Source organism: Malaya genurostris, chromosome 3 (assembly GCF_030247185.1).
Source record: "Malaya genurostris strain Urasoe2022 chromosome 3, Malgen_1.1, whole genome shotgun sequence".
Classification (NCBI taxonomy): domain Eukaryota; kingdom Metazoa; phylum Arthropoda; class Insecta; order Diptera; family Culicidae; genus Malaya; species Malaya genurostris.
The window spans coordinates 46,507,285-46,528,452 of NC_080572.1; the positions used below are offsets into that span (position 1 = coordinate 46,507,285).

Genomic DNA, 21,168 nt, shown 5'->3' on the forward strand with positions numbered 1-21,168 from the left:
GACCAGTTATTGTATGAAGATTCTGTTGGCAGAGTTGCGCTTATTATTCAATTTGAGAACTTTCGCAGTTTCGAAGTTGATTTATATTCCAATAAGCGGTGTTTCGAAATCAGTTAATGCTTTTGAAGGTCTGCTGAATAAGCAATTCCCCTCAAATAATAGGGACAAATTGGAATCGGAACATCCGCTGCAATTGAATTTAAATACTCTGTAATTGTGGATCCGGAAGTCGGTTATTGTATAACATTTCTTTATGTGAAAGGCAGAACGTATTTATTTCATCTAACAGTAAAAACAAACCTTTTTCAACACTATTTGTGTGATTTTCCGAATCAATATTCAATAATATTGGAAGCATTGAAATAAATCTACATGGAATTTTACATATCAATATAATATAGGAAACTAAAAATCTTAAATTTCTCATAGTTTGACTTTCAGTTGCCATTTCCTCACAATCGAATTCAGAAAATAAGAACTTCCCACAAATGATGTTTTGCTGGGACAAAATTCGTCACATTCAAAGTAATAAAACAATATTTCTATACACGCAAAAAAAATCACTATCTTTTTTTTTTTGTTTCTATTATAGAGGCTTTAACATTAATGTCATTCACCTCTTCGGAACAGAAAAACTTTCTGACCCTATGTGCGGGGTTGGGAATCGAACCCAGGCGGACTGCGTGAAAGGCATCGACGTATCCATCACGCTATACCCGTCCCCTAAAATCACTATCGTATTCATACTAAGCCAGCTGATATTGTGATATTGATCTGAAGTTGAATACAAAAAAGTTGACGCATTTGTTTGCTCACACCGTCCTCTAGTTTAAATCCCTCCAAATTTACTACTAGACCCAATAGTTAAAGTTTTGTTAGTTAGTTTCTTTTTATAGTCCAAAGGACTACACAATCGCCCGTTATGGTATTATATCTATTGGGTATCGCACGTGAGAAACTTATTTTCGCTTCTACGAAAAACTCCAAACTTCTCCGCTAGAGTGGTGAAAAGAGCCGCAACGCGTATGTATTACTAACTAGGAATTTGGAAGATCAATAGTGTTTTTCCAGTTTCGTGGATTTGGAATTCAACCCCCTTGACATATAGAGTAATCATAACCTTTTAATCAAACCCGAGTAGGATGTTATACCAAACCTTAATCCCGAGGAATTCACATACAATTTCACACAAAATAGAGTTGCACCTTATGGAGTGTGAAATCATGTTCGATTTATGCGTTTCTAGAAAAGAAACATATTTTGTTATGAAATTTTTAGCAGTTTTTATTGAAGAATGAATTCATGTTCTCCCATAGAACAGTAAACAGAGTCTTCGAAGACGATTCTTAAAATGAACAAAAAAAAACACGCCCAGCTTGCAGCTAATGAGTCTAAAATGTTTGACAAATCCGCAAAAATCAATTGTACAGTTTATAATAATTGGAAAAATAAACAATGCAATTCATGACAAATGCGTAGCAAGTAGTTTTCTGTTTTTTCATGGGAATCTGGTAAATAAGGTTTTCGTGTTTGTCACGTTCAAATACAACTTGTGATCTATGTAAAATTTCATCACAAAATTGAAATCATAACTCAAGTTGGGGAAGGTTAACGTGTCAGAGTCCTGTAATTTCTCATCTCATTTTCTACAGTTTTCCAATCTATCCCGCTATAATTATGTTTTTTTGTGATTACGATCAATAAGCCACTTCACTTTGAAGAGGAACTGTTGATGTTTTGACCATTATACCAATTGTAGGAGTCAATCACTTTAAACTAAGTCTGACCTCAAACAAAATCGAGTGGAGTTTGAAGAGTTTAGGCAGGATTGCGCGGGATTAGGTGAACTTTAGATTAGTGATTCCCCCCTTGTATAAATCGTATATTGCCCGACTTAGTTTTTGTGATATTCGACAGCGTTTTCTAGGCCCTATACTTCCGGATGAGATATGTGCAGTTGGCAGCCCTAAATACAGTGCTAGGCGTTGAAAAAAAAATTCCTTATCCTATTAGGATTGGCACAAACATGACATAACCTCACACAAAAAGTTAAATGGACGTTATATGACAGCTATAAACCGTTTTTGTTTACTCTTCTAGTTACACTCATTTATATTGAACATGTAAACGAACAGCTGTCACACATGAACTTCATTAGTCACGAGCTAATTTTTGCAATACATTGCATTCATTGAAATCGTCTTCTCTTCGTCGATTATTGACGGTCAAGAACGAGGTTCATGGTCATACGCTCTACAGAGATAATCTATTCTGTTCCCATACGATGACTGAAAAGACAGTTCACTGGACATGCAAATTGAATAAAGCTTGTCAAACGGTTTTTGCATTTCCCAGCACATTACTCCGGGTGATGCTTTTCAACCGCATATGCCATCATAAATATTATAGCATAAGCTAGAGATGATCGTGGATCGTCGAAAATTTACGAATGCCACATTGTGATTAGGTTTCATGTGACTTTCTAATGATTCAATTTTCAATCATGTATTCCAAACGCTTTGGTTTGATTTGATATGTCAAAACTACGTCAAATTATAAGGAAAAAAAATCAATCATCTCTAGTACAATAATTCCAGGCGCATTCACAGTCCACTCAAGCGGTTATCCTAAGTTTGGATGCCGTACGCAAATGAATTATGATTTGTGCGAACAAACCAGTTCCTGGTTGGACGAGGCGTCAGGACCGTGGAAGTTGTTTTGTGCTTCCACTTACGCTTCGGAAGCAGTAGATGAGCGGAATTGTGCGATCTGACATATGTCAGAGCAATAAATTTAATCCAGAGTATTTTTGTAATTTTACTAGAGAAATTGAAGTTCACGGACCTACTTGTCAGCTTCAAGTGACTAACGAAGAAATTGTTGTGCGTAAAAGCATGCCTTTCTCTGCCATACCGCGAACTAGATAGTCAGACAGTATTTTTTCATCTTGAACAATCTCGAACTTATGTAAATTTTGTCGCGAGCCGATTCATCGTCCAGAGTCGGATAACTATTTGACAAGGTCGTTCGTTGGCACTTCGTTGTGTGATGGCGCAGCGGAACGACTCTGTCGCATATACGATGCCACTTTATATTTATGGAGATTCAACGGAAACTTCCCAGTGTCCAAATTGGTCCGTACGACGTTACAAATCAAAACAATACATTTTTATAATCGTATACATATATTAATATACCTGTGCGGGGGCTGCGATCAGTCCAACGGAAATACCAGTAATGATACGGCCGACCAGGATGAGGAAGTGCGATGATGCCATAGCGAGGCAAATCCAACCGCAGAAGAGGGGCACGATGGCCATCAGAAGTGCAGGTTTGCGACCCCAGCGATCCATAATGGGTCCGGAAGCGAAGGAACCAACCGGTGTAGCGAGGCTGTGTACACTGGCTTAGGAAGGGAATAGAAAAATAAGACCGATGAAATTAGTTAAAAAATACATTGTTTTATCTAAGCACGAAACAAAATTTGAAGAGAGAAATGCGGAAATATCGAACATAGGCTGGTTGTAAAAAAGGCATTTTCCCATTCACACGAATTCGTCTAAAGTTGAACTCTGATACATACAATAGATATATCCAATATTAATCATCTTGTCGACTAAAATGCGTGAACTTCGAAAACCACAGAAATTTAAAAATAATTGGTAACATTTAGATAGATATAAGAATATCAGGGGTTTCTGTCGGTTTTGTTAAAAAAAGCTTGTAGAACAATTTTGTTTATACATTCGTTCAGATTTTTTATCGTTTGAACGGGTTCTAAGGCTGTGAACCATTTCGCGGTTAATTTTAAGGGACGGGTAGGGTCTAAAACTTTTGAAAAATCATTTATTTTTTTCTTTGTATATTTTTATAATAAAACATTTCAAGAATATTCTGTGAAATTTTCAAGTCTACCGGAACAAAACTCTGGAAGTTATGGATATTTACTTTTACTTATCTCATACTGCGAAGGAGTAAGAGCTCGGCACACAGGCCCAAGATTTCTGCTTCGATTGACTTAAAAACTAGATAAAACATTCTTGAAATGTTTCATTATAACAAATTATAATAGAAAAAATATAAAATAATGATGTTTTTTCCATTCATTTTATGGACAAAAAACTTTAAACGCGTTTTTCTAGAAAGAAGGTTTTGAAAGTCCGTGTCCATCGTCATTCAAAAACTAATGCACCAATTTTGTTCAAATTTTGCACACACTTTCTACATATAAAAAAAACATACCCTAACGTTTTCATTTTCGTTGTTTGTTACTTTGGAGAGGTTTTACAGCTACAAAATGACGAATTTTTTCGTGAAAATCGTAGTTTTCACTTTGATCAACCACCAAAAATTCAAACAATTAATAAAACAGAAACGTTGGGGTCCATAAAAACTTCTCCTCTAACTATGCTGGTTTGATTTGTTCACTTCTGATTAATCTGCGCTTAGATACAGCGGACACCGCAAATCATGATTTTTAAGAAGTTTTCTCAAAAATACCTCTTCACCGACTTATTTCTCTATATTTTTCTACAAAAAAAAAATCACAAAGTGTTGTTTGAATGATGCTTTGAACTTGAGCGGTTATTTTGTGTCGAGTAGTTAAATTTAACTAAAACTGCGGCCTACTTCAAAGTTATTTGAGTTTATTTTCCACTGGAAATAATTTCAACTAAAGAAATAATATTAGAATTTTCATTGCAAGATTTTTTTCAGTTTCGGAAAATAACCATCGATCTGTCAATAATAATCATGCTTTCGAGCAGGGTTATTTTTGATAACATCAAATTAACCGCTCGAGTGTCAGATTTTAACTAAAAGTTAAAATTAACAGCGAAATGGTTAACAGTTTTCCCGAATGTTGGTGTTGTTGTTAGTTGACGCGTTTTGTTACACATTAGTTTTAGTGGATGCTAGTGATTCATTTTTCTGGATTCGGATCGGAGTTCCGTTGTTGTGTCATTGAGCGCATGGACAACACATGAACATAGATGAATAGTATTCCTTCGTACTGTGGAATGGCTGCTCCTCAATAGCGGTTGAAGAAAGCTCATGCACACGCATTTTATGACATGATCTTTCAAGTACATTGTTATGTAGTATTTAGCGTTTTCATTTTCAAGTTAATGTTGCTATCAGTGAAAAAATCAAAATTTCGAAAATCGCAACTGAATTTGTTTGCAAGTGATTTCAGACAAAAAAATCATCGATCAGAAAATTCACTGATCTGACACGGAGGAAAACCAGTAGTGAAAAGTTCACTAGTGAACATACTTCTCGAAGATATTTAAGAAAAAGGTTCGCACATTGAATAAATCTGATGCGATTCTCGAACAGAAGATTTTTGGGAAATGAATTTTCATAGCCGTCATATCTCAACATTTTGCAGAATATATGATGAATAAATTCACCGATGAACAAAAACTAACCTTTATGAAAATGTTCAGTGCGCGTAGAGTGGTTGAAATGAAAACCAAAATGTTAAATTTTGTAGCTCTTGCAGTTTGATGCTTTGTTGATAAAAGGATCAATAGTAAAGATGTATTCGATTTTTTTTCGGCAATACCATTGCGGTGGAGAAATATCATCAATAAAAGCTGCTGTGATCAATAATAGTTATATTATAATAAAATCATTGATTAAAAATATTGCCCAATTTAGCTTGATATCATACTCAGAAGTAACAGGGGCGCAAGGTTATTGCTACGCCAATTCAAATGCGTCATTCAAACGCTGCGCCAAGACATGAAAAATGCTGCGCTCCTGTTACTTCTATAAATCAAATTCATGCCAAATAGCGTTTTATTGAGCTTGATCTAAATAGTGCTGTGTAATCAATCAGCTGGAATTAAAATTGGAATGCGGAAAATATATTGATGTTCATATTGACCACCTTACGTGCATCGAAAATACAGCAGTCATTTTTTCTCAGTTGCGAGTTTTTTCAGGGGAGATTTTTTTAATAATAAAAATATAGTAATTGAATCTTGCACGAATTACTTCGGTGTCGAACTGCAACGTAGTGGAAATTCAGCATCGAAATATCATCGGAGACTCTTCTCCCTTTCGATTAGCTCTTTAGCGATATTCCTGTGGGTGAAAATTCGTCATCAAGTTTCGCTGACCCAAAAAATCACTTGTGAACTTCGAGATTCATAGTTTTGTGGACTCTTGTTTCATGCATGAAATACTCGGAAGTGATTTTTTCAGTAACAGAGTTTTTTTTAGAAAATTTCTTGGATTGATTTTTCCACGAGTGATAATGAAAACAATTTTTTTTTATCATGGTTTTCCCAACACTGGTTGTTATTATCACTTGCGAATTCAACGGCCTCGCACTCTAAGGAGAAATCATCGTACATTGCAATGCTGTTTTTGTTCATTTGAATCTCACGCATCTTCTCCAGATTTCAACTGGAATAATTTTTTTTAAATATCATAAAATTCGCTCAAACTAAAGACAAATTTTCTGAAGTGTGGAAAAGCATGTCAGTTTTATTCGTATTTACGTCATTCAGCGATGTCTGTGACATTACCCATCCGTCTTTTTTACTGTTAGTTTTTTCGGAATATATCACAAAGTAATGTAATTGAATACAATTTTCATTTGGGGTCCTAGAAGGTGTAGTGGGGGTTGATTTTTTTTGGAAAAGCTCATTGAATCAGGACAATTTTTGCTTTAAAATGGTTTACGCAAAAAGAAATAAACTCCGGGCAATTCTAATGAATATTTCTGTTGGAATAGTGACAGTATAATTCTGCTGTGATACGGAAAATGTTTTTATGAAGCAATTAATATTTCTTTGGACAATCAAACTCTAGTTTGAATCAAGCATATTTTGTTTGTATGTACGATATCGTTATTCGAAACACCACATTGCGATTAAAAACAACTTCACCGTGTGCAAAACGAAATTATACCTAAGTAACTGCTTATAACTTTAGCACTAAATTCAGAGATGATATAGAAATATAACAATAGACTTTAATTCCCAAGATGGAATTAATCAGCAAAATGTACATGTATATTTTTACTTCGTTTGCAGCATGGCTTACTGGAAGAGCATTTCTAATTCCGTTTTCATGAATGTTACTGATACAAGTACCATCGCTTTACATTAGCAACAATTTTTAAACACTACGCGTTTCCAAATTCCAAATTGTCTGAGGTTAACAAGTTAACCCATAGGTTTTACTCCTTCAGATCAGTCAGTTTTACCTCCAATAGTAATACTATTGCACCAAGTGATTGAAAACATTTCTAAGCACTGTCATATTTTTCATTCAAGAGGAACAGTTTATATTGAACAGCCACACCGTCCAGCATTGCAGCATAAACCGCTAAGAAGACGTAGACTGAACTCTACTTATGAGGGGGTAGGCTCTAAATGATGGAAAAAATTATAATTTTTGCGAATTTTTTTCAGAACTATAGCTCAACAAAATAAAATCAAATGTTTTGCATGATAAAAAGCATCATTCGAACAACATTTTGTAATTTTTTCGTGGGATAATATTGAGAAATAAGTTGGTGAAGAGGTATTTTCGAGAACGCTTCTTAAAAATCATGATTTGCGGTGTTCACTGTATTTCAGCGCAGGCTAATCAGAAGTAAACAAATCAAAGCAACATAGTTAGAGTAGAAGTTTTTCTAGATTCCAACGTTTCTGTTTGTTTTTTTTTTACTTTTATTGAATTTTTGGTGGTTGTTAAAAGTGAAAACTACGATTTTTCACGAAAAAAGCGCCATTTTGTAGCTGTAAAACCTCCGCAAAGTAACAAACAGCAAAAAGGAAAACGTTGGGGTCTGGTTTTTATATGTAGAAAGAGTGTGCAAAATTTGAAAACAATTGGTGCAGTAGTTTTTGAATGACGATGGACACGGAATTTCAAAATCTGTTTTCGAGAAAAACGCTTTTAAAGTTTTTTGTCTATAAAATCAATGGAAAAAATTTTTTTATTGAAGGAAGCCCATAGGGTCTAACGTTTTTAAAAAATCATATTGTTTCTTCTTCAATTTGTTATAATGAAACATTTCAAGAATGTTTTGTCAAGTTTTTAAGTCAACAAAAGCAGAAATCTTGGGCCTGTGTGCCGAGCTCTCACTTCTTCGCAGTCTGAGTTAAGTAAAGATAAAGGCCCATAACTTCCAGAGTTTTGTTCCGATAGACTTGAAAATTTCACAGAATATTCTTGAAATGTTTTACTATAAGAAACAGAGAGAAAATAATAAATGATTTTTCAAAAGTGTTAGACCCTACCCGTCCCTTAAGGTGAAATGTAGCGTCATAAAATGCGCGCAAAATTTTATCCGCTTCAGTTGAACGAACCGTCGCACAAAGCATAACAAGAAAAACCGACACATAGAAACCAGAACTTTTTTCAGTGATCGAGCGCAGTGAGCTTACCTCTCGTTATGTTGGCTTGTAAAAAAGATTGGACGTAATGGATGTTTGAATCCTTCACACTTTGAATATAATAATTCAATCGTTATTGTTAGTGATTACTCTTACACTAGAGCTATGAATCATGAGTATTGTCTAATGAATGACTAACATGAGGTTACATGTATAAGTATTGACTAACTTGCTAACCATGTATATGCCTGAGTTTAGTAGCAAGCATGGATTCTTCTTCAATAGAACGATTGAAGACAAGAGAACATTCAAGTATTTTCGATATCTTTGCCAGTAGTTACCCAGGCCGCATTGTTTGTATCACAGGTTATATAAAAGTTTTATTTTCAAATATTTTACATAAACGATAATACTTGGCTTGTATTCATTTCATTCAGTAGCCTGTCAAGGTTGACAGTAGCCTGTCATTTCATCACAAAACCCAATGCTGCATAAACTCGTTTCATTTGATATGTAATTTTTGCTCACGATATAATGCCACTATGCCCACCGTGCATTTCTCACACCATCTCAATACGAAACAGCAGCGCGCAAGCAATAAAAAAATGCGGAAAATTTTATGTAAACTTTTTCAAATTTCGATTGTTTTGGCTAAAGTTTTATAATTTTTAGTTGCATTTTCAGATTCTTTGTGAAATTCTGCTCCAAGCACTACTTTTCAGTTCTAAAACCATCCCCGTGGAACGGAACAGTAACCGTTTATACATTTCAAAAACCAATTACGGATCGGCAAAGCAAAATTTCAAAATTCTAAGAATGCTTAGTTGTGATAAATTTGATTTCGAAAACTTAAGTGTTTTTGGTTTTTCGAAAATCGGTCTAGTTTTTGAATAATTGATCAAAAACGCGATTCGCGCATTCCGCTACATTTCACCTTAAGGTCTGAGGACAGAGGGTCGCGTGTTGAGTTTTAAATCGACCACGTGGCTCGCTCAATTCCCTTTGCGCTTCGTATTTCTCTTGTACTCTCTTGTATATGAGCAAACTGTACCGGGTTGTCAGCATACATTTTATTATTTTGATGAGAAGTTTTATCACATTAATCTGTCGTATGGATTCCAATGAACAATGAAAAAATATTCCACTTTCACAAAGATTGAATGTCTGGCTTTGGAAACCAAAGCGAAAAAAAATGGCGGATGCATTGAAACTGACTTTGTATCACAGAACAAAAACAAGACTTTATTTTTATCGCGATAACATATATGTTTTTATGTACTAATCGCATCTGAATTAAATTATCTAGACTTTGTCACGGTAGATTTATGATACAAGCCTTCAAAGCCGAGATATTCGATGAACAAGTAGAGGTATGCATTTCCGAGCGTTCCAATTTTCAGCAGTTCTTCAGTCAGAAAAAAATACAAACGACCGCTAAACTCAATGAATCATTCTGAAAATTTCACAGAATATTCTCAACTAAATTTCGAAGACATTGTCAGGTGGGTTTTTCTATATTCTGCACCGTTTTCAAGAAAATTTAATTTGAAACGGAAAAGTAGCAAAAAACCTACCACTTTACGGTACGGTCCTCAGCCCTTAAGAGATACTTCAAGTTATACCATAGCACAGTGTCTTCACTGATGACGTCCCGAACGTGTATAAATTTACGACATACTGGTCGGTTTGAGTTTGTTGACATCTAGGGGTATTGATTACAAGTCACCTGTTTATGCTAAACGCACCTAACTAATCTAGATTTCGTCTTCATTTCGTCTTCGACTTATCAGTGCATAACAGTGTATGTTGTTCTGGAATGTGGCCAAATATACGGCGTAAGCAGATCTAAATTGGGTTTGTGTCAAAATTGTATCAATGAAGAAAGATATGTTCGAATGATGAAGGAAAGACATTATCACACATCACTAGGTGGATTAGGAAGAGGTTGTTTTGTATAAAACCACCGTCTCATTTTTAGTGGTATAAACGGGGTCTCTAGACTCGAAATCTATTCGTCATTTATTCCTAACAAAGCGCTTAGTTCCAGGTCACGATAGTTGAGAACTCCCTTCATCAATTCACTTTCAAAGTCAGTTTTTGTACAGCATCATGATTTACTACTCATGAGTATCGTGCATTTGCTTCAATGAACAATTTCAAATTTTCTATCAATCACGGAAATAAAAGAAGTGATCAACTAAGCTAAAGGCTAAACACGAAACTGGATTTACTTTCTGGTTACATCATACGTCATTTCTTCGTTGTGTTGCTGTTGTTTTTTTTTGTACATTGAAACAAGTACTTCTCTCGTTTTGAATATATTTGCCAGATTGCTGAAAAATTTGTGCAACCTCATCGAAATCACTTCTCAACGAATTTGATTCTCTTAACAGGAATAACAAGTCATCATTACTTTGCACCCATCCAACCTGTTAGAAACTTTCTGCTCTCGCGCATTGGGACCAGGTTTTTCTGATTTGAGAGACAAATAAATAATCACAAGGTTGTAGCCCCTATAATCGAAAAAATAACACCACTTTTGCCGTAGTTCTAGGAATCAATTGAGCGGCGGCTTATGGACTACTGACAGCGTTAACTGTCGCATATTTGCGAGACAGGGGGAAAGGAAGGAACCGCATCGATAAGTGGTGTCTGTTTAGTTAGATTGTTGTTATTGACCCTGGACCTATCTTGATGGCACTGAAAAGACCCGCCCTATGATCAACATCCACCATCTGCCCTGCCTCCGCGGCAACTACATTCAATCAGTCCGATGATGTCTCTACAACCGTGTCTACATAAATCCCTGTCAAGGCTTATGATGAAGCCGAATGAAAAGAATGATCATTTAATTTTCGAAATTTTTGGAGCATCACACACAGTAACGCGACAATTCTGAACACGCATAAGCTAAGGGTTCGGGTTTAGATCCTGAAGTGAAGTTGAAAATTTGTTACTACTCATGCTCAATGAATTCGTCTTTGTCGGTAGTTGCCGAATCTTCGTTCGGCAAAGTGAATTTTCCGCAAAAGTTGAAGTGTTGGATCAAATTTTTTTCGTGTACAGTAACCTCTCTAAGAAAATTTCTAGCTGAAATACGACACACTAGCAGAGATTCTCCCTTACAGCATTGATCGTTTACTGCCTTTCACATATTTGTATATGTAGATTCGTACAAGAATGAATGCTGGTGTTTTATCAAGTAGTGGCATTTGACCTACTTTTTTCGCGGTAGTCACCACAATGAAATTAATAATATTTTTATTCCACCCATCCATTCATTCATTCATTGGAATAAACAACTCGGGGTCGAACCTTGCCCAAGCTCCAGAACGTTACGCTGGGTGAATCGTCTTCCCAAATGATAGTTATCATTTACATACCGTGTCCCGATGGGACGGAACACCTTGCAGGAACCTTCTAGGGTACTTCGTCACGTTTAGCATCCCATACAAACAAACGCATACATAGGTGTACTTACCGATCCACGAGCCCATTTCGATGTCGATGGAAAGCGGCTCGCTCGCGTTGTACAACTGAGGTAGCAGGACGGCCGAGTATCCGATGGGCATCCCGCATGCTGCCGCCAGCAGCAGCACCGCACATGTCACCATAATCTGTGTGGAGAAGTGACGAAACGGTTAGTGGCGATTCGATTACATATCGGGCAATTGAATGAGTCAGTTAGATTGGAATTGTTGCTGCAACGGTTCGATTATTCAATGGAATGGAAATGATTGTTCCAATTGGGATCGGGATGATGTTGTAACTATTTGAAAAAATGATGTTTTAATAGAAACAATTTCATTTTGATTTCAAGCAAAGCAAAATATACTGCCCATACTCGTATATGTGTGTGTTATAGATGTTCGTCATTTTTGAGTCAACTTGACTAATGAAGCCTATCCTTAGTAAACTTTACGGAAATGCAATAATAAATGCAGGTTTATTCAGTGAAATATGAAAAAATATAAACTCGTTTCTGTCCCATATGAAAACTCCCCACATTCAAATATTCATGCAATAGTACCAAGATTTAGCGTTTTGTAGCACAATAAATTAAAAACGTATTTTTCTTAACATGTCGATTTTCCATATGGGACTGATGTGCGAGTATGGGCAGTATCTGAAAGATGCAATTAGTTCTGTTTTTCTCCTACATGGGATATTTTAGTCCTTCACATTTTATAAGAAGTATTAAGATTTGTCAGTCATATTTTATCATGTGTTCGATTTAATCGATTCTAAATTGCCCCATTCAAATACATTAGCAGTTGGTGACTTGCGATTTCCAGTGGAAATCTTTGCAGTGACGTATTTGTACGGCTGTGTTTTAATTGCATCTCGGTAGACTGGATACTGTTATGGCTGTTTACTTGTTCGTTAGTCATCAATGGGAAATGCACAGATTTATCCTCATAAACAATTCAATGTCATGACAATATTTTTTTCTATTCATTATGCAGACTAATGTGTAGATCTGCTTTTGTGAAAAATCTCATGCGATTCATAAGTTGAAAGGAGCTAGAAAGCTCCAGTTCCTTTCCTTTAGAAAACTCCAATTGACTTAATGGATATTTTGTCACTTCAAAAAAGGTCGATGACTTCTTTGTTCATGAGAAAACCAGGGCGCGTTTTCAGTTCGTGTTCACACTTCATTCGAAATAGTCGAAAATCGCTTAAGGTCGAGACGACAAAAACAAAGACAATACAGTCTAGTGAACAATAGTGTATTTAAAATGAGAAAACATGATATACAAATGCCTGAAACTTGACAAATACAAAATCCCTGTGTACGTGATAGACGGTGCAACAGAAGTGCGTGTACATTACCTTCCCCCGCAAATCAATGAACATTACGTTCGAGAAAATATATCGCAGTACGGAAAAATTCTTTCCATCGAAAAAATCTTTCGTGATTCAGGGACAGGGCGGGTGACATCCTTGTAAATCGCTGGTAACTTACGAGAATCAGCTGACTACATGTCAGTTTTATGAACAACCTGCGGTGAATTTTGCACTGAAACTGCGAAAAATACAGCTTCAACCAAAGACAAGGTAACTAGTGAACCCAGCACTCTATGTTCCAGAAATTATTATTATTATTATTGTATCGTTTATTTGTTCCAGAAATACTTTCATCATCGAACTGTCATCAATGCAACCGCCATCAATGCACAACAAGGCACAAACTATGGAACTGGTAATGACCCCGAGACTGCAAACAACAATAAAAAGGGAAAGAAAATAAAAACCACTCACAACAGTACGTTTGACAACAGCAACTACAATACCGACGATGAACCAATGGAGGATAAGACGAGCCGCGAACAAAGTGCCCCACAATCCTCGCTGAATGGAAATAAAAGCTCCTTTTCCTCAATAGTAAGGGTGACAACGAGATACAAGACCAAAAAAATATTTTTAACTAACAAAAAAGGGCTTATTCGGTCACGTAAAGTTAAAAAAAACAGCACGTTCTAAAAAACGATAGTGTACTTAAACTTGATAGAAAGTTATAGATTTCAAATACGACAAATCTTGATGAAATCGGTTCAGCCATCTGCAAGCAAATCGAGTGGAGAGAAAAAAGTGCATTTTGTTGGTTACGTCACTTACACCATTATATCTCCGGAATCGGAAGTGAAGCCTTTTGATATTTGAACAAGTTCAATGAGCTTTAAAATGGTTCAATGAGCTTTAAAATAAAGAGACTGTGCTTATTGAAATCGATACTATTATATCTCCGGAACCAGAAACGACTTCTATTTGATCTTCGAATTTGATCAATGAACCATTTATCCACGCAAAGACCGAAATCAGCTTTTTGGCGAAAAAATTAGTTGATTTGCTGATTTTAGTTAGTTATTTTTTAGGACAACTAAAAAATTCTTATATTTGCTAATTCTGACTTGTTATTTTTGAACCCCTTAATAATGCTAAAAAGTTGGTTGAATTTGCTCATTTTTCAGTTGATTTTGCAACATTTACATGCTGTCATTTCTTAGCAAAGACACGCTCCACTTTCATTCAACTAATATTTTTAGCAAAATCAGCAAAACTATGGTTGATTTTAACAAATAATTATTGTTGATTTCAGTAAAAAATGTTGTAGAATTAAGAGATATTGTTGTTAATTTCAATGAAAATTGACAGTTAATAATAACAATAAACCTTCTTGAGTTAAGTAAAATATATACTGATTCCAACTAATACGAACTGTTAATTTTAGCTACAGCCAAAACGAGTCCAATTAATTAATTTATTTTAATTGGAATTGTCAGTTGATTTGATCAATAAACTTCTTGAGTTTAATAAATTTATTTATGTTTATAATGTGAATAATTGATTTTGCACTATAAACTAATAGCTGCTTTCCTAAATTTGTAAAAGGCCTCTTAACAAAAGAAACAATACATATGGGTACGGTCCTGATTATAACTCATTTTATCTAATTTGTTAAATTTTTATGCACTGTAAAAATGATTTGCTTCTCCAAAGCAACATTTTGTTTGTTCATTGTAAACTCTCACTTACAATCACGAAGCGTAATTACAAACGATCTGCTTTGGTTAGGCACGGAATGTAATGAATGGCCAATGAAAATGTCTTACCATTTCGGATAGTAGCTCTTTGATTCATGTGTCCTACTCTATTGTTGTAGACTCTTCTTGTAACATCACGGTAAATTTTCCAAATGACCGTACAGGGAAGTGTCAGTTTCGATTTGTTTACTTTCTTTTCTGATTATTGAGCGACTAAACGAGTATATTTTCGTTTATTTATATACATGTACTAAGCGGAAACCATAGCATTCAGATGTCGTCTCATACAAAAAGTTCAGAGATAGAAGTCGGAAAGCAAGCATAGAATATGCAATAAACATGTACTTTCTGCACTGGTCACAGAAAAGATTGTTAGTTAATCTTTTTTTTTTTTTTTTTTCATAAATACGTTTATTTCATAGGCAATATACATAAGTTTTTCTTCGCCGTGGCATCCACAATACATAGTAGGTTAAACCTAATACATTTCGAATATCATATTAGTATGTTGGTACTCATTAGTTAATCTAAACACTGTTTTTATCAAGCGAGTTGCTATTTTAAATTACATTAAATAAAATACATTTATTTTGTACATGATCTTATAACTATTTCAGGATTGTTTGTATCAGTTCACCACTTATATTCAATATCCTATAGTTGGCTATTGGTTGAACTCATGGAAGAGAAAACAGTTTAACATAAAATAAAATTTAAATTGGAACTCCAATGGATTTAATGAAATGATAAAGAAGTTTCATGTATGGAAGGTCACGACAAGCAAGAATGTCGCGAACTGGGACATTGGATAGTCTACCTTGGGTACGCAAGGAATTTATTAGTTGAGATCTGACATCACGAAACTCCACGCATGTCCAAACAACATGGTCAATATCGCGGTAACCTTCGCCGCAAGCACAATGATTAGTCTCGGAAAGTCCAATTCGAAGGAGATGTGCATCTAACGTGTAGTGATTGGACATGAGTCTGGACATCACACGAATGAAATCTCTACTCACATCCAGTCCCCTGAACCATGCCTTTGTCGATATTTTAGGAATAATTGAGTGCATCCACCGACCCAGATCATCTTTATCCCAAGAAGCTTGCCAGCTGGCAAGTGTTCTTTGGCGAGACGCGCTATAGAATTCGTTGAAAGCAATCGGTCTCTCATAAATTTCACCCTCAATAGCACCACGTTTGGCTAAAATATCGGCTCTTTCATTGCCTGGAATGGAGCAATGAGCCGGAACCCAAACTATTGTGATTAGATAATTATTATTCAATATGTCGTTCAGACACTGTTTTATTTTACCCAAGAAAAACGGTTCATTTTTGCCAGCAGCGTTTGAGCGAATGGCTTCAATTGCACTCAGACTATCTGTGAAGAGGAAATAATGGTTTGGAGATAATGTGACGATTACATTCAAGCTATAATGAACTGCTGCTAACTCTGCTATATAAACAGATGCAGGTTCTTGAAGCTTGAATGAGGCCGAAACATTATTGTTGAACATACCAAACCCTGTCGCTTCTTCCATTCGCGATCCGTCCGTGTAAAACATTTTCTCAGAGTTAATATGCCTGAACTTACTTGAAAATATTTTTGGGATTTCCATAGAGCGTAGGTGGTCCGGGATTCCACGCACTTCGCGCTGCATGGATGTGTCGAAAAATAAAGTTGAGTCAGGTACATTTAGGAGGCTGACACGGATAGGAATATATCTTGAAGGGTTGATTTCCTGTGACATATGGTTAAAATATACTGTCATGAATTTTGTTTGAGATCGAAGCTCGACTAGTCGTTCGAAATTATTAATTACCATGGGATTCAGCACATCACATCTTATTAGCAGGCGTGATGAAAGCTCCCAAAATCGATCTTTTAATGGAAGAACTCCCGCCAGAACTTCAAGACTCATTGTATGTGTCGAATGCATGCAGCCTAAAGCAATTCGCAAACAACGGTACTGAATTCGCTCAAGTTTGATAATATGAGAATTTGCAGCGGAACGAAAACAAACGCATCCATATTCCATCACTGAAAGTATCGTTGTCTGATACAATTTTATTAGATCTTGCGGATGAGCACCCCACCAAGACCCTGTTATTGTTCGAAGAAAATTTACTCTTTGTTGGCATTTCGTTATCAGATACCTAATGTGTCCTCCCCACGTGCATTTGGAATCAAACCACACCCCGAGGTATTTGAAAGTCAAAACCTGTTCGATTATTCTTCCCATCATATGAAGCTGAAGTTGCGCGGGATCATGCTTTTTTGAAAAGACGACCAGCTCTGTTTTCTCCGCAGAGAATTCGATACCAAGATGAACAGCCCAAACGGACAATTTATCTAAGGTATCTTGCAATGGTTTTTGCAGATCAATAGCTTTGGATCCAGTAACTGAAACCACGCCATCATCTGCCAATTGTCTTAGTGTACATGGGGTTACTAGACAGCTGTCAATGTCATTCACGTAAAAATTATAGAGGAGCGGACTGAGGCATGAGCCTTGCGGGAGACCCATGTAGCTAATTCTGATTGTTGCCAAATCGCCATGTGAAAAATGCATGCGTTTCTCTGACAAAAGGTTGTGCAAATAATTATTTATAACCGCTGGGAGTCCATGTTGGTGGAGCTTGTCTGAAAGAACATCAATGGAAACTGAATCAAATGCTCCTTTAATGTCTAAAAATACAGATGCCATTTGTTGCTTTTGAGCGAAGGCAATTTGGATGTCAGACGAAAGTAATGCAAGGCAATCATTCGTCCCTTTATTTCTACGGAAGCCAAACTGAGTATCTGACAACAAACCGTTCGTCTCGACCCAAGTGTCGAGACGTCGTAGAATAATTTTTTCGAACAATTTTCTGATGCAGGACAACATCGCAATGGGTCTATATGAGTTGTGATTGGAAGCTGGTTTCCCCGGCTTTTGAATGGCGATAACTTTCACTTGTCTCCAGTCAGGTGGAACAATATTTTGCTCAAGAAACTTGTTGAACAATTCCAACAAACGTCTTTTTGCGAGGTCGGGCAGATTCTTCACCAAGTTGAATTTAATTCTGTCCAATCCAGGAGCGTTATTGTTACAAGACATGAGTGCTATGGAAAATTCCATCATTGAAAAGGGGCTATCAATGGAATCATCATTTGAAGAAGACTCCCTAACAATGCTATGCGTAGGAACGGAATCTGGACAAACTTTCCTCGCAAAATCAAATATCCATCGATTCGAGTACTCCTCACTCTCATTTCCTACGTTACGATTCCTCATTCGTCTGGCCGTATTCCAAAGAGTGCTCATTGAGGTTTCTCTTGACAAACCTTCCACAAAATGTCTCCAATAGCTGCATTTCTTAACCCGAAGTATGTTCTTGTACTTGGTTTCTAAAACCAAGAATTTTTCAAAATTCTGAGGAGTTCCTCCTCCTCGTTTTAAAAATGTCTTGAAAGCATTTTGTTTCGCGTGTTTAGCATCTGAGCACTCTTTGTCCCACCAAGGATTTGGAGGTCTTCTGTTAGACGATGGACCAAGAAATCGTTTGGTTTGGGCTTGTTCTGCGGCCTCCAGAATCGAACAAACGAGGAAGTCATATTCTTCAAGTGGGGGAAGCTCTTCCATTGAAGTTAAGACACTTGAAATATTACTTTGGTATTTAATCCAGTCAATATTTTTTGTCAAATCATATGGAATATTAACTGAATTAGCAATGCCTTTGTTACTGCTAATTGAGATGATGATTGGTAAATGATCGCTACCATGTAAATCAGGAAATACTTTCCAGGTGCAATCTAGTCGAATTGAAGTCGAACAAAGAGATAAATCTAATGCACTTGGACGTGCAGGAGGTCTTGGGATCCGTGTCATGCTACCCATATTTAGTACCGTCATGCTAAAATTGTCGCAAATATTATATATTAGAGATGATCTGCTATCATTGTAAACGGAACCCCACATCATTCCGTGCGAATTGAAATCTCCTAAAATCAAACGTGGAGCAGGAAGGGCTTCGACAATTTCATTAAGCTGTCGTTGTCCAACTTGAGCTCTTGGAGGAATATATACCGAAGCAATGCAAATGTCCTTTCCTTTAATGTTTATTTGACAAGCAACAACTTCTATACTAGAAGTCGAAGGAATGTTTAATCTATAAAAGGAATAACATTTCTTAATTCCTAAAAGCACTCCACCATACGGGGAGTCTCTGTCGAGACGTATAATGTTAAAGTCATTAAAATTTAAGGCTATGTTTGATGTAAGCCATGTTTCGCACAAAGCAAATACATCACATTTTTGACTATGCAACAAAACTTTAAATGAATCAAGTTTTGGCATGATGCTTCGACAATTCCACTGCAGGACAGTGATTGAATCATTTGCGGCGGATGATAAATTATCCATCAAATGATACAAAACCTGTAAGAGCTGGCCATTGAGCTGATAACTGTTTCAAAAAAGTTCTAGCTATTGGAAGGAATGCTGTTATGATGGTCTTTAGAGGTTCAGAAATATTGAATGCAGCGAAAATCCATTCTACAATTTCCGAAAATTTCAGTAATCCTGTTGGTGAATGTGAAATGGAGCCCACTGGATTATTGTCTTTTCTTGAGCTAGTTCCTGGATTGGTTTGTGAATTTGACAAACCAGGAGGCACAGTTTTTGGTTTTAAATTTGGCTTTTTAGCTTTAACACGGGGATCTTTTTTTGAAGGTATAATTTTAGGTGTCTTTTTTGGTATTTTGTGGTTTGTTAATCTCCTCTTAACAGACCCTTGAGGAGTGACAAACGAGGTATCTTCACTATTTCCGTCAGAGTCAGATTCCTCTGGCTCCGCAAGATTTGAAAAACCGTTTTCGGTTTCCAAAGGGGAGACATGTATGACCGTTTTGAGCATTTCTGCATATGTGCGCTTAGACCGTGCTTTTAAAGAAAGCTTCATTTTGTCTTTACGCAGCTTAAATGCAGCGCACACTGAAAGATCATCATGAGGGCTTTCCCCACAATAAACACATTTTTCAACATCTTTATCGCAAAGATTATCCTTATGAGGCCCTTGACATTTGATACATTTGGACTTATTACTACAGTAAGTAGCTGTATGTCCGAATTTTTTACAGTTCGTGCAATTCATAACATGCGGTACGAAAAGCCGAACAGGAAGACGAATTTTATCGATATAGACATGGCTAGGCAATGCAGATCCGGCAAATGTTACGCGAAACGAATCTGAGGGACGATAAGACTTTTTTCCATCGACAATAGATGCTGAGTACAATTGTTTGCACTCGAGTATCTTAACTCCCTCAAGCATGGAGTTTTTAAAACGGCCAACTCCATTTTTAAGTAAATCATCTGCTGTCAGACTTGCTTCAGTCACAACACCGTCAATTTCTACCTCCTTCGATGGAATGTAAACTCGATATTCAATAGCAAATAATTTACAGGTTACAATATCGTTTGCCTGTTTCAAGTCGTTAACTACAACTCGAATTTTATCTCTATTAACCTTACAGATTTCTTTAACTTCAGAGAAATGTGATGTCAAATCCTTTGTAATTTGCATCAAGTTTAAAATCTTTTCTTTTTTTCGAAGATAGACTATCCATGGCCCAGTGGTACCCTGTGGATAATGTTTAGCCCTCGGAGTATTTAAACTTTTACTAGTATCCGGAATCGGATTCGGATGATCTTCCATGAGATCATCCATTACATTAAATTTTTTTTGTAAATTAATAATACCAAAATAAAAACTTATGTTTAGTAAAATTTCAGATATAAGAAATAAAAAATAAATTAAATTAAATCTACCTTGTAGCTGATGTCTCTGTTCCTTTATCGTGAAGAACGACGTGAAGCTCTTCCAACGATTTCCAATTGGCAGTCTTTTGCTGTTTCCAATTGGCAGTCTTCTGTCGTTTACTGCTATCTCAGTTGCTCTGCCGTCGTTGTGAACACCACTGCACTTGCTGTACCTGACCCCAGGTACAGTGCTTTTGCTCTTGGTGGCGATCAAATGCGATGCTTGCAGTGTAGCACCTCGCGATATATGCCGTCTCTTTTGATCCTACGCAGCGTACAAATTCTGGTACCTGGTAGATCAGCACTGGGTTGCTTTAGCACCTCTGTGCCTTTGCACCCCTTCGTCTTCGCACCTTTATGCGATGGCACCTCTGTGACTCGTCACTTCTATGCTCTCGCACCTCTGTGTCTCTACACCTCTGTGCGTATGAACGGGATGGCCTTCGTTGCTAGCTTTCCAGT

At 36.5% G+C, this 21,168-nt stretch overlaps 1 protein-coding gene across 3 annotated transcripts in view; it reads right to left on the reverse strand.

The window, feature by feature from the left end:
• Positions 1–21,168, reverse strand: part of LOC131435209 (facilitated trehalose transporter Tret1) — a 37,306-nt gene that overhangs the window by 2,112 nt on the left and 14,026 nt on the right. For all 3 annotated transcript variants that reach the window (XM_058602868.1, XM_058602867.1, XM_058602866.1), the window contains 2 exons: positions 11,839–11,974; positions 3,198–3,406 (listed from right to left, as the gene is read on the reverse strand). In XM_058602868.1, coding sequence (XP_058458851.1) covers positions 3,198–3,406; positions 11,839–11,974 — 345 coding nt within the window. The remainder of the gene's footprint in view (positions 1–3,197; positions 3,407–11,838; positions 11,975–21,168) is intronic.